The 14,762-nt window shown below is 33.2% G+C and overlaps 1 protein-coding gene across 2 annotated transcripts in view; it reads left to right on the top strand.

Moving 5' to 3' along the window:
• LOC118195415 (uncharacterized) overlaps positions 1-14,762 on the top strand; it is a 432,135-nt gene that overhangs the window by 134,194 nt on the left and 283,179 nt on the right. For both annotated transcript variants that reach the window (XM_085820678.1, XM_085820679.1), the window contains exon 4: positions 4,996-5,131. In XM_085820678.1, the coding sequence (XP_085676804.1) occupies positions 4,996-5,131 (136 nt within the window). The remainder of the gene's footprint in view (positions 1-4,995; positions 5,132-14,762) is intronic.

Genomic DNA, 14,762 nt, shown 5'->3' on the forward strand with positions numbered 1-14,762 from the left:
TGGGGTTTGGCATCGGAGAGATGTAAAATTAAAGAAAGGTGTCTTTTCATGTTAAAGATTTTATAAAACAGAAGTGGAAGCTTTAATAATCCCTCCTCCCACCCACATGTGTGTGGAAAAGGACCTTCACCGATTGCGTACCTATAGGTTCTGCCATACACGCTAATATGAATTTGGAACTTAAAAATTTTTATGATTGGCAATTAAATGCAACAGGGTAAAGATGAATAAAAAAAGAATTTTCTGGTTATAAAATAACACTCGTTTCAATATCGCTGCCCTAATGGGTGATTTCCTGAAGGAATTAGTGGAACAGCTCTCTTATTATACCTGATTTGTTGATTTTCAATTCAGTGGAACAGTCCTCTCATTATACCGTTTTTGTAGATTTGCATTTCCTTTGTATTGTGCAACTGGAAGAACACCTACATGGAATTCAGTAACGGATAGATGATCATTCAGATTAGAAATTAACTGAAATTAATTATGGCATAATACGAAGCATATGGCAAAAAGCAAACTTAAAGTTAGTTGTCCAATAATACAAATGCCTTGGTAATTAAAGTGGAAACTTACGAACGTCTGACTATCATAAAGGGTTTTGCAGGGTGATACATTTTCATCTGAATGACCTTTATATTTTCAGATGTAGGACATTTTTGGATATGTTTAAAAATAGATGGCAGTGAATTTCCTGGGTATTTAGAAAAGTCATTAGTCTCGCATTGTCATATGACTCACTTAGTGATACAAATTAGAAAACGTTTTTGAAGGTAAACATTCTATAACTCTTTACACACCAAATAATTTGTGCTCGGCAGCATTAAATAATTCTATTTTGTATTTTCTAAGTAATGCCTCAAGTTAGTATAATTTTTAGGAATAAACAACATCATGTTTTTAAACTTACTAATCTAGATTTTCTTAGAACTAATGATATTACTCAGCATCAAAATGCAGAGTTATTAGGTTATTTTGAAACATGAGACATGAAAAATGAGCAATGCCCTCGCCGGGACTCGAACGTGGACCTCTCGATTATGCACCAAGTGTGCTACCGTTACACCCCGACGGCATGTAGAAAGGAAAGAGAAAATACCTTTATAAGCCTTTTAGGCGACCCATACAAGATCATAAGGTCTATTTTTAGACCATGTGGATGGGGTCGTATTCTTCTCATTTGTAATCTTTATAAGCCTACCAAGAGGTTTGTAATAAATTCTTCGATTTTTGATTCAGAAATTCATTAGGAAATTCCATTCAGGAGTTACTATTTAAAAATTATTTCCATGACAGCTTAAAGGTACGCTGGTTATCAGTGATCCGTTTTCTGACGCGTAATCCATTTTAGACCTGTCTCATCACGATGAGAAATTCATAGATATACTTCTGTCGTTTATTTTACACTATTGTTGAACGCAGGGCAATCAAAATAATTAATGCACTAAGCATACAAGAAGATGCTTTGCGTAAAAGCATAAAGAAAATCTTTTTCCGTTTTCCACTTGGACGTAGAATTTAAAGATTACTGAACAGTTCATTGCTTTATTTCCCAAGATGCAAATTTTGGATAAAAAATGAAGTACATGAACTAAATAGACGTATGTATTTCAAGACAATCAAGAACAGGAAATTCGATACGAAGGGAGTATGCAAATTGGAAGAATATGATTACCTAAAACTCTCATTTGCACGATTGCATATTACTGCAGTTTGGGAACTTTCCAACACAATAGTATAGATGAGGTTATGTCGTAGAGTTTATAAGAGTGTTTAGTATGGGATAACCCTACGGTTTAGTATCAAAATCAGAAATGGTGAACAATTAATGATATCCACAGACAAGAGTGCAGCTTGACATCTGATGTACGAGATGAGTACGGTTATACGTGCCAGTACAGTTATACGTGTACGTGACAGTACAGTTGTACGTGTACGTGAGTACAGTTATACGTGTGTTGTACGAGATGAGTACAATTATACGTGTTATCTTATATACGAGATGAGTACAGTTATATGTGTTATCTTATATACGATATGAGTATAGTTATACGTGTTATCTTAGCCCACCAGCGGCCGAGCGGTAAAGACGCTGAACACTGGTAGTTCGAATCCCGCGAACAGGCTGGCTGCATGGGCGTTTTCGTGGTTTTCCCCATGTGTAACGTGTATACGAGCCAGTTTCCCTTAGAAAGTCCTCCACGAAAGGCATCCTTCCCCTTAGGCAGATAGCCCTAGTGTGCTTTGCCATAATTAAATACACCACACCACACGTGTTATCTTATATACGAGATAAGTACAGTTATACGTGTTATCTTATATACGAGATGAGTACAGTTATACGTAACAGGGACGATAGACCTTCTCAGAGATTACTGAGTATTTTGTGGTATGTATCATCAATCATCATCATATGGAATTTGCATACTTAATGTAACACAATAAAACTTTCGTAGCATATATCTCCGACATGTGGCTTGGGAGAGGAAAAAGAAATAATTTTGCATGATGTATTGTGAAATATAATTATTGCACGCCTGTGTTTGATCTCTCTATATAAAAAAGAGTTATTTAGCCTTCGTATGTGTTATCAAATGCTACAAATGGCATTAATTATGATTTTTATGGTTATCTAAAATCATTAAAAAATGGGGAAAATATGAGTTGCAATTTGGGAATTTCAGTTATTCTCTAGGGTTCTGAATACTAAGGATGCATGTATTCAAGATGTTATAATATTTTTATTTCAATGAAACAAGTAATAAACTGTTATTCAGAAGCAATAACATCAATTACATCTAAATTATTAATAAGAGCTTAGATTAATTTTTCTGCTGTGCCTTTTACATTAGAAAGAAGATCTAAAACATTAATTATCCAAATTCCTCTTTAAGGATTTGCAGAATGAAAACAAATTCATTATATTTTTTATCTCCTAATTATTTAAACATTATAAAAAATAGAATAAGGTAAAAAAAAAATATTATATAAAAGAAACTTTTATTTAAAACACATAAAATAATCAATGAACTAATAGAAGAAAAATAACTCATCATACACTATAGAAAGGAACAAAGTATTAAATAATTCTCTTTAAAAATCATCTACGATTTTATATCACGAATAATAAAAGTGTGAAGCACTCTTGAAAAGTTCATAAATAGAGCAGCTTATAGATTTGAAATGCAGTTCGATTTTTCGGTTTTGTTATTTCGGCACCTGCGCCTTTATTAATGGTGTCATAAACCTGGATGAATAAGAAAATTATTTATTTTTTGTTCGCAAGAAAATAGGATAAATTACTTTTCTTTTACTTTAGCTTTGTTTTCTTCTTAGTGGTAAGTTTTAAATAAAAGTTTATTTTTTTTAAATTAACCTTATTTCATTTTTTTTAAATTTTAATGACCCATTGTCAGTTAAATTATTCAATTTAAAAAGTACTATTTCACTTCCATGAATTCTGTTACGTCAGTGGTTGAAAACACTCAGGGATTTTTCCTAAACGTTATAAATGACGTTAAAAATCTATATAAACTTAATTTTGAGAGTTTTAGTTTATTCCTCAAACGGTGATATGTCCGAAAAATCGTTTCGATATTGAATTTTAAAAACTCTAAATCCAATTTAGAAAATATCTCTTCATCTCATCGTAGTTTCATCGGCAATGAGTATACGGGTAAAATATGAGTTTGACGGTTAATCAGGAAACAGTTTAAACTGAGGTTTAAACTGTTTTGTTTAAACTCATGGTTTAAACTGTTTTGTTTAAACTCATGGTTTAAACTCATGGTTTTTATCAAAAAACATGTTTAAACTCATGGTTTTTATCACTATGATAAAAACAGAGTTTTTATCATAGTGATAAAAACCATGAGAGAGTTAAAAAAAAACTCTACTTGTTAAAATTATGAGTTCTAGAAAGTACCTTAATTCTTACCCTTCTATTACTCTTGTTTTAAATGAGGAGAGGTGTTTCTTTCATAATCTGTGAAAATTTCAAATTTTTAACAAGTATAGTTTTGGGCATTAGAATTTTCAGAAATACTATATGAAAAGATATCTGCGCAGAAGCAATAGGAAGCATATGACATAATGACATCAGAACTTTGAAAGTAACACGTTTACAACCGCTGCGATGGCCCGAAAGCACCGATTTTCCCCTCAGTGGCTGCACGAGACTGAAATTGCTTCCCCATTCTGTTTGAAACTACAGCATATTTTAAAAATAAATATAGGAAATGGTCAATTAAAGTTTTTTGCTTTATAATTCTATGAATCAAAAGCAAACATTTTGCCCTTTTTAAAAACAAGATTTATAATAACCTGTCAGAACTATCAAAACTTTATATTATAATCTGATATGAATCTGTAAATCTGTAATCTTTATAATCTGTGAAATTTCAAAACTTTATACCGGACACATTTTTAGATGTCGAAATATTAAACTAAACAAATCGTCGGAAAAATAGAGAGATTTTCGAAAAATTCAGAAATTAAGTTACAATATTCATGAAAATTTCATTTAAAAATTTTTCTTTGTTCTACTCGATGATGCAAACACTATATTCTGATTTTTTAGTTTCTACCTTAAACTAAGATATCTGAAATAAATCATTGAACGATTAAAAAAAATCCAAATCGATTTTTAAAAACTGCTTCACCAAATAGCATTGTCATCGACCAATACTGTATGAACAATTTTGAACCCGGTTGTTTGTCAGGAAACAAGTTAAAAACGATGACGAAATTCCGAACTGAGTGAAACACCATGAGTAAACTAAACAAAAGTTTATAATTAATAAGAACGTTGAAACTAAGCATTTGTTTTAAAGAAAATAAAAATTAGCTCGAGAAACTTGTTTAAATATCAGAATTTTCCATTTTTTTTCCACCAAAATATTTAGGTTAATTAAATAAAATTATTGCTTTATATACAAATAAGATAATCGCTTTTCAAAACGCTCATTAAATGTGTTTTACATAACTCTCTTAAAGGTTTCGATTTTATCCGAAAATTTCGATTGGACGATTTCGAGTTTGACTTTCCAGGCGTAAAGAAAGTGAAAGGATCGAATAGGATGCAGACAGCTTACAGGCTTTCAAAGCGGGCAGATTTGACTTTGCCTACCAGGTAAGGACATTTTTCACGTAATTTAATTTCACTTAATTCCTGTATACATACATGTATATGTTCGTTTGTGTATATGTTTGTAATACATGTTTTGAGAGATAATAGATATTTTCCGTTAAAAAACAGTCATGGACTAATGGCTAATTATTTTCAAGCATCACCAAGCCTTCTATCAGAAATTTAGCACATAAATGAATAAGTCTGCTGACGAGTTATTCAGATTCACGGGGATATATGGTATCTATTTGTGCAAAAATAGGCTTGCACAGTAAAAGCAGCTCAGTTCCAGTAACTTTTGCCCTGTCGCTCCGATCGCTTGCGATATTGGGTTGCAACTCAGGGATACGATCTTAGTGCACTGCGAGCTATGCTAAAAAGTTTATAGGAGAAATGCTATAGTTGCTAACAGTAGATTTGTCAGTAATGCTGGTGTTTGGAGGATGCAGCTCTTAAAGTCTTGAGCTGGGTGAATTCTAAGTGGGTGGATCCTTATTTCGGCTAACACGTAAGTTGTTCATCTTAACTGTATCAAAGTTCATTTCATTTTCACGATAACATACAGTTACTGTTTTTAATCCTTCGGAAAGATGGAATAAAGCCAGGCATCTGTGCGGCAGTAAATTGCATGGACCTCAGAGAAGTAAAGAACTGATATTGGAACTGATACTTCCAAAAACTGATATTGGAGGACATTGAAACACAGCACACCTGAAAGGCGTTCTGCCTGGTCCATTGGCCTATCACATGAAGCACTAACCCACGTAAACTTATTTACACTGCAAATCCTTTTATTTGCTTAACCTCTCCAATACTGTCAGGATACAGATTCTAAACAGTACATCAAAATACCTCAAGGGGTCAAGGTAGGCGAATTTGGTTCGACAATTCTCATAGGCTTAATACATGCAAGTGATTAATTTTAGCGACACTGCATCTCCAAGATCAAACGCAATTATATATGGACGTGCCGTAATCCACCTTCCAAATGCCGAAGTTCAAAATTAAAAATACTGTCCCTGTACCTTCCTTTCGATTCTTCTTGTCTTCTGTTAGTGTGAAACCATAGGAAAGAGAGCTATAAAAAGAACTCATTGAAAGGACCATCACAACTCATATATAAAAAATGTATTTAATCTGAACACACTTTTTTTGTGCTGCTTTAGTTTCCTCTTTTTATATCCGTACAGCAAAAATGTGCAAAAACTTTCTACAAAAAACATTTTAAAAAACTGAAAATGACCGAATTTTCCTAACAATTTTGTATACAAAATTATCAATCTTCAGTTGTCGTTAAAAATGAGTAGTTCAGTGCTAATGGAATTAGGAAATTTATTTAATACATTTTATTATATATAATAATTAATTGTCACCAGACTAGGTGTACCTGGATATATGACCCTGCATTTAAACTAGTACTGTCAAAATTCAGTTTCTTATTAACAAAACATTAGAAAACAATGCATTTTGTAACTTGAAAGAAAGTTTTTTATTCGATTTTGTAACATTCAGCCAAGACGGTATATAATCCCTTACTGTACTTCTTTTATTTTGAATTTTGGAATAAATATAATAATAATCAATTACCTTCATCGTGAATGGCCATCCAGATCTCAAAACGTCAGGTCAGATTATGTTTTATTATGGATTTACTTGAGTTCTGACGCGAGCATAGATCACTTGATGTCACTGATTTTATCCGGCAGCAATCTTTTAGACAAAGATTTTATTTAGATATCACTAAATAAAATCTTTGTTTAATAGGCATATGAATATCTTTAGTTTGTCTTCAAGCAGCATTCAATAACCGTTTTGGCAAGCTCAGAATTTATCGGGAGGTGTTTTGGATTCTTTTATGGACCTTTATCATAAAGATACTGGAAATGTAAAATTTTGTCTTCGGAGTCACTGAATGGCTAATGGCTTATTACTTTTTAAATTTTTTGGAGCACTTTAAAAATTTCTTATCAGAAACCAGATTTTCAAGTATCTATAAAAATGGCTTTATCAGATATCTATGTGAAATGAGATGTGAGCTCTAATAGTGGAGTACTCAGCTAGTGATATTCAAAAAATGATTTTTGATTGCATTACTTCGTGAGAAGATAAAAAATAACATTTTTATTTTTGTAAATTAAAAAAAAATTACTGAGAAAAATATAAGAATAACACACCCGAATATTCCTTGGAAAGTTTTACAAATTAATTTCAGTTTTAACAAATTTTTCTATTAAAGATAATTTTCAGTAGCAAATTTTCTTTCAAAATAAAATAACGGTACTTACATGTTATCGAAACCATCTTGGCGCAATTTGGCGATTTCTTACAGATGAATAAAAATGTTACACAATTTACTTATTGCATACATAATTGTTATTATTATATACATTTCACATTATGATTAGCGATTCATCTAAAAAATCAATAAATAATCCTACTTATACACAGTTAATACTTTTAATATTTCAATTTATGTGTAAGAAATTAATACCCTCCCTCAAGTTTGCTCGCATGGTGCAAGTGGTTAGCCCTCCAGCTGGCAGCTGGCAGTTTCATATTTCCAATCCTGGCAAACTCGCAAAAGACTTTCTTCCATTTCACAGTACTAAGTATCATAATACATCGGATTATGTTTTTATACGGTGAATATGTTCTGCGTAATATCGATTAAAAATATGCGAAAATGAAGAATAATGGTGGATAGGTTTCCTTGTACTATAAGAATAAATTCAGGATAACAAATAAATAAAATTTCTGATTGTTTATTATACCTTCATGTTAATAAAAATAACATTTAGACAAAATACTTTAAATTGTAACAAAGATTATTCATTATCGAACAATAAACGTACTCATTTGATATAACGTCGCTTTCATCGCTTGAGCTACCCGGAAACTGTGTAATATGTGTACAGTAGTAAGTATAAGAAACAGGTGCAGATAATTCCGAAAACGAATAGGTCACCAGCGACCGAGCGGTAAAGTCACAAAACACTGGTACTTCGGTTACAGGTTTCGAATTTACGAACGGGCTGGCTGCATGCGAGTTTCCGTAGTTTTCCCCATGTGTAATGTGTGTACGAGCCAGTTTCCTTTAGAAGTCCTCCACGAAGGCATCCCCTTAAGTAAATAGTCATCGAAGCTTTGCCGTAAACACATAAACCAAACCAAAAATGAATAGGTAGGTTTAATAATTAGTTCAAAAAGTAACAGTTACGCATTAGCATAATGTTCGATTTTTTTCTTTCAGTGTGTTGTTTAGAAATTCTGATAAGAAAATGTGTGCCGAAAGATAATTTGGAGTAAGAGTCTTTAGAGTAGCGCTAACCAACGGCCGAGACTGATAGTTCAATCCTGATTAAAATGCCGGCAATTCAGCTAGCTGCATGACAGTATTCTCGGCTTTTTCTGTAACGTAAATATGTCAGTTTTCCTTAGAAAGTCCTCTATAAAGGCATCCCTTTTATTTTCGGGAGCTGTCATAACCAAATTCGATCCAATGTCCTATACTGGCGCACAAACTATAGCGGATTTACGATAATTTGGCACTGCCAGTATTTGGCATGACTAGGGAAGAGGCACGATGGGTCTCGTGCCTCTTCCCTAGTCATTCTTCAGGCTTGGGAAAACGTAAAGAACTATCGTAATCCATCGGGCGACCTCCTGCGGTATAAAGTAGTTCCCATATCCTATTAGAAGAACAAAAAGTCGAATCCTCGTAATAGCACAAATGATTTATGGCGGTTTCCCGTTCTAAAAAAACTTAATAGTTTCTACATGCGAAATGCTAAGTTACCGTATAAGAAATGCATGGTTACTGGTTTGAAAAAAAATTAAACACTTTTTTGAACCTTTGAAACTATTTTGTATCAACCTAAGTCTCATTAAAGCGCAGTAGTGGTTCTTTTTAGCATATTGTAACTCCGTTATATGCAAGTTGCTATCTTTTTATTCTTCTTAAACAGGATACATTCCCTTTATCTTTTCCATTTGGATAAAACTTTAAAAAAACACTCAAATAAGAAATCTTTTTCATTTTCTGGAGAGAAGAGGAAAAAAGCATGTGATCACTAAGATGAAAACTAAAAGTCGATCCTAACAAGGCGAACAGAATGAATCTCAACATTTTCAATAAAAAGGAGGAAACATTGTTACGAAAGCGGAATTCCTGCCTTTAGGAATCGCGAAATCAAATTGGGTTCTTATTGACTTCCTAATAATAGATTTTCGAGAGATTTTCCTTTTCAACTGATTTTTCTGAATGGAACTGCGATGATTGTTTGATATCTCTCGTTGTGATATCCAGAACAAAGTGTGTAGGACACTGAATCAATTTTGTTCATTAAATTTTGATTTGTATTTTTGTAAAGTATGTGTTTCGTTTGATCCAAATTCATTGCAACGATAAGATGATATCAGATGAAAATAAAAGTACATTGCCAAATATACTTTCAATTCTATGAGACTTTTCTGTTTGCGATATTTTACTTCTACAGTTAGTTACTGCAGAAGTTTAGGTTATGGGAGAAAGAAAACAGAATGTAAAGTTTAAATTGATGAATCATGGCCAACCATGAGGCATTTTTGATATATTTTTCGAACCGTGTTGTAACACAATATTACATTCGTTTAGGTTACTTGCCATAATCAAATAAGCTAAACTAAGCTATTTAATTTTTCTTTCAAATTCATTCTGTTATTAATAAAGAAACTGATGGATTTAAGTGCAATAAGGAAATATTAATTAACATTATTATTATTTATTAACTAGATTCATAAAATTACACTAACCGGATGATTCATTAAAATCATCTACATATGTTGTTGTGTTCTACGGGTTCGTGGATTTGGAGTGATTGATGACAACACTTGATGAAGAACCAAAACACAATTTATTCGTCAGTATTACACAGGACAGTTCCAAAGCTGTGTTACAGTCTTCGAAAAACTACGATAAACACACTGAAACTATCAGCAACACAGCCTTCAGGCTATAATGTTATAACGGTGAAGACAGCTTCACGGCAAAGCACTAAAGTACAGGTCCCGACTCGGTTGATCGCTCTCTGAGCTTAAAGGACTACTACTGAACTCAGCACACTCAAGATACCCTTCACGATAAACTATTACTCCGCGAACAGGCAGGGTATTTATAGCTTTTGACCTGTCTTGGTGAACATTCTTCGGAAAACCGGTAAGAGTTCATTCTAGAATGTTCTGGCTTCGTCTATGGCATATCGCCAATTTTGTCTCCAGATGGGCAATTTCACGCCAAATACTGCACCTATCTTACCGGTAAGAGTTCATTCTAGAATGTTCTGGCTCCGTCTATGGCATATCGCCAATTTTGTCTCCAGGTGGGCAATTTCGCGCCAAATATTGCAACTTATCTTACCGCAGCTGAGCATTTCGTAACTATGTAAAGCTATAAATATGTAGAAGAGTATTTCTTTGTTTGTGTATGTATGTAATTCACGCAAATATACAGTTTTATTCCGATATTGATGAAATTATGCATACCGAATCTTTAAAATAAGAGGGGTCACTGTCTACGTAAAATTTCGGAAATCCTACTCACGGATCCACGCTTAGCAAATTTTAGAACTTTGAGCTATCATCATCCACCTTAGATTCACTTCGAGGTTGTTGCGTTAAGTATGTCAGTAGGAGTTTTAAATGCTCAGCAAGGATTCTCTAATTGTTCTTTTTTACAAAAATAAAATGTTAATATTTCTACATTTTTTCAGTTTTGTAATCAAATCGATCTTAGGTTCCCGTCACCTGTGTTGCTTTCTCGTCTCCAGCTCTTACTTAAACCACTAGATGGTGCCTTGTTCGCTTACTCTTAAGAACTGTGTAGAACTTTTAAAGCAGAATTTAAGTACGATGCCTATGAATTTTTGGTAGTTCTCTACCAGAACATGGAATCTCGGAGACCGAATATAGAATTTGGAATTTGTTTTTGATTTATTTCATATTTTCATTAATTAAATGAATTTCTGATTAACAAACTTAGCAACCTGAAAGCGAAAACTAACAGCACGTTCCAAATAAAGCATTTTTATCTCCAGGGTGATAGACTGTTTTTTTTTTTTTTTTTTTTTTTTTTTTTGCAAAAAAGTGAGATTTGTCTTTCAACTTTAATAAAAACAGTTGTCTGGAAGCAATGTGCTGCCATTGTCTCAAGTAGAATACAGTAGGATCTCGTTTATCCGACATAAACGGGCAGCTAGAACGTCGGGTAAGCGAAAATGTGAGATAATAGCAAGTTGTAAAAAAGTCTCATTAAACGTCAAATTATATTATAAATTTACATACTATGAGCCAAATAATGATTTTTGCAATAAAACAGGAACAATTAACTGACAAAATTAACTTACAGTCACAAAATTGTTTGAACTTAAATATAGTATGTGAAGTGATTCAGCTGCCCAATTGAGATACAGATTAACGATGTTGACTGCCGTACTGAAGCCCGGGTTCAAATCCTGGAGAAGGCATGGATATTTGTAAATATATAATGTTTGTGCGGTATGGGGGCACTCTAAATATGCGGGGAGCTGAAAGTCCTCTCGAGAGTTTGGTAGCAGGGGAGGAGGGGTAGGAGACTTTTGGACCCATTACCCTCCGGCGTGCTCTCCATCAAAGTTGGGAGCGGAACTGAGCAAAGTTGTACTGTCATCTGTACGGTGCTCAAAGCTCTTGCTAATGACAGTCGAAATCTTGCGCTTTTTATATTTTCACTTGAGCTCCTTATTGTAATATTTTTAATTTTAATTGCACACATCCCCTTCTCAAGGCTTCCTATTGCACCTTGTCAGATCACGCTTTCCCTACAGTTACTCAATACGAAATCTTTTATTGAATTGCTGCTCAGGATTAAAGCAAATACGTTCCGAGTTTATAAATTTTGCTAAGTTATTACGCATCGTTGTTTTGCTGCTTGCTCTGCCAAATAAAGAAATAAAGTCACGTCTCTTCGTGAAGATTCTTTTTATATTGCTCAAAATGTAAACTGTGCATATGGAAATTGTGTGGCCCATTTACCCCGCCTAATGTTGTACCAATTTAAGCAAAAATGTATTTCTCAATAATTATTCATGTTCGAAACAAAAATGATATTTTAAATGTCAGAAATCTGCACTTATTGCTTTTAAATCGCTTAGTTTGTAACTAACTATATAAATTTGAAACAAAAATTAAATATCCTACCTTTTTCCGAATGATAACACACTACCGCTTGAAAGATAATTTTTTTTTTAAATTTGAGCGCGGGCAAAACAGTTTTATAAGTTTTCCAGTGTGTAGATTAAATTAAAAAAATACAAATATCTTGCGATTTGCAGAGCGGCAACACAGTTCTTTTCTGATTAGATTTGGAGCATCCTACCGTTCAATCGATAACAAGACCGAGTTACTTAAATTCGCACAAAATATGCAATAAATAAAAACAAATTCGAAATTCAAAACCCGGCTTTCGAGGTGTACATGTTCGGGTCGAAGATTGTGTGTTCAAAATTTGGTGGCTCTAGGGGCCGCCGTTTTTCCACAAGCGAGAAACACCAATACATATATAACTACATATAGATTCCCCATAAATTAGACCATGATAACTTTGCCTGTTAATGTACGCATTCGTTCTCAATGTACACATGCTTAATAATAAAGCTAAAAAGAGAAAAAGAAATGGGTTAGCGGGAGTGAGTGAAACAGCTGAGTGGTATAGATTGCGATCTCAGCTAGAGCGTAAAACACCTTTCTTTTCAATGACTTTTCAGAACACCTTTCTTTCAATGACTTTTCTTTTTTTATTTGTTATATATTTTTTTTTTTTTTAAATGCATTGCAATAACATTTGATGGCAGCATCGGTTTACTTGAAAAGTGATTCCACACAAAAATGAAACGAAAACAGGTTATACATTTCAAATGTTCCCTGACGACTCCTCGTCTTTATAATGAGATTTTACTACTTGAATTTAACATAATCCAAAGAATAATTTTAAAGATTTTAAATCTAATATGTCCTCAAACACACATCCATTTTAAATACCAAATCTGAGAAGTTTTGAGTTGTCTTTAATATATTTCTTATGAAAATCTGTTCAGAGCTTCAAGTAAAGTATTACTTTCAGTTCATTAATTTTAGTTAAAATCTAATACGCTGTTGCCATTGATATAAAAAGTCTTACATACTAAAACTGGAAAGTTTTTTTCTTATATTTCAATATAGGTTTTCGTTAAAAACTTACGGACTTCAAGTAAAGTACCATTTCTGGCTGTCCATTAACCCTCTGAGCTTTACGGGTCCAGACCTGCAATTTTAAAGTTCATTAAAATGTCATGAATAAATGGTATTTTCTTGATCAAATTAAAAACACGAATCTTTCGCTTTGTACCTAGGTTCACTTTCCTTCCCATACACATCCAACTCGAAATCGGAAACAGTAAAAGCTGGTAGTAATGAATAAGAAACCGCGCTTCTATACGGAATTTATAATAACGCTAAAAGCCTGTTATGGGCTTCCTCTAAAGTACCTGCTCTGGTTGTACAGTTTAAAGAAATTTTAAATGGCTTTAGATATGAATGCAGAAAGCTTAAAAACGAAAATTAAATTTTTAGGATTTTCGTATAAGAGTTATCATTAACGAAAAAAATCGTCGCACACTTAAGAGTCGTCATTGTAAACGTACAGCCATCATTGCACACAGTCATCATTGCAAAAACAATAAAAACGTGTTGTGTTCCTCTTTATTCGTGCTTATTTATTGATGCTCATTACCGAAGTTTTGGGCAGAAAACGTTACCTCTCGTTATACAGAATGGAAATAAAAATAATGTTGCTTTCTAAGATATTTTTTGTAGAATTAACTATTTACTTGATATCCTGTATGAATAGTTAAAACGGTAAGGAAAACCTTAATCTTTACTAAATCTCTCAAACGATCGAAGCAGAGAAGTAGATACGTTTCAATTGATAATGTCACAGCTGTAAAATCCTTCATACAGTAGAAACTAATTCTATAATTCGATACCAAAATTACTGTGTATGTCAAAAATATGGGAAGCAGAAGCATTAGTATGAGCTACGCATATAGCTCTTTAATTAATGATAATTGCCCATTAATTGGGTTGAATTTCTTCACATAGGATACTTGCGGAGAAGATGCACTTGGAGAATTATCTCATATATTTGTTCCCATCTCTTGCGTAGTTTGCATTTTAAAGGTGTTAAGCAGTTGGTTTAGCTTAAACAGCAGCTGGCTAGTTCTAACGTCCTTAACCTCGAAATGTTTGTTACTCATCTACATCTTATAGTATGAGAGGATGACTAAGGGCAATTCCAGCCGTCTCAGCTCGCTTAGTGTTTAAAATGCGCGGTGAAGTTGTTAAGCTTCAATCTACTTCATCACTGGATAATTATCATTATTTTTTGTTACTGATAATTATAAAACATAATAAACAGTGAATTTTTGTGAATTGTGCAGTTATATGCCACTAAACGTGCTTCAAATGTCAACTGAATTTGAGACTTGATATCTTTTAGTTACACAGGGGTGTTATTAATTTGAATTTCGGCAAGATGTGCTAGAACGATTTTAGGTGTGCTTAAGAGAAATGTTGTCGAGGCACA

This window comes from Stegodyphus dumicola, chromosome 7 (assembly GCF_044657685.1).
Source record: "Stegodyphus dumicola isolate Sdum_Otavi_A_Nest chromosome 7, ASM4465768v1".
Classification (NCBI taxonomy): Eukaryota; Metazoa; Arthropoda; class Arachnida; order Araneae; family Eresidae; genus Stegodyphus; species Stegodyphus dumicola.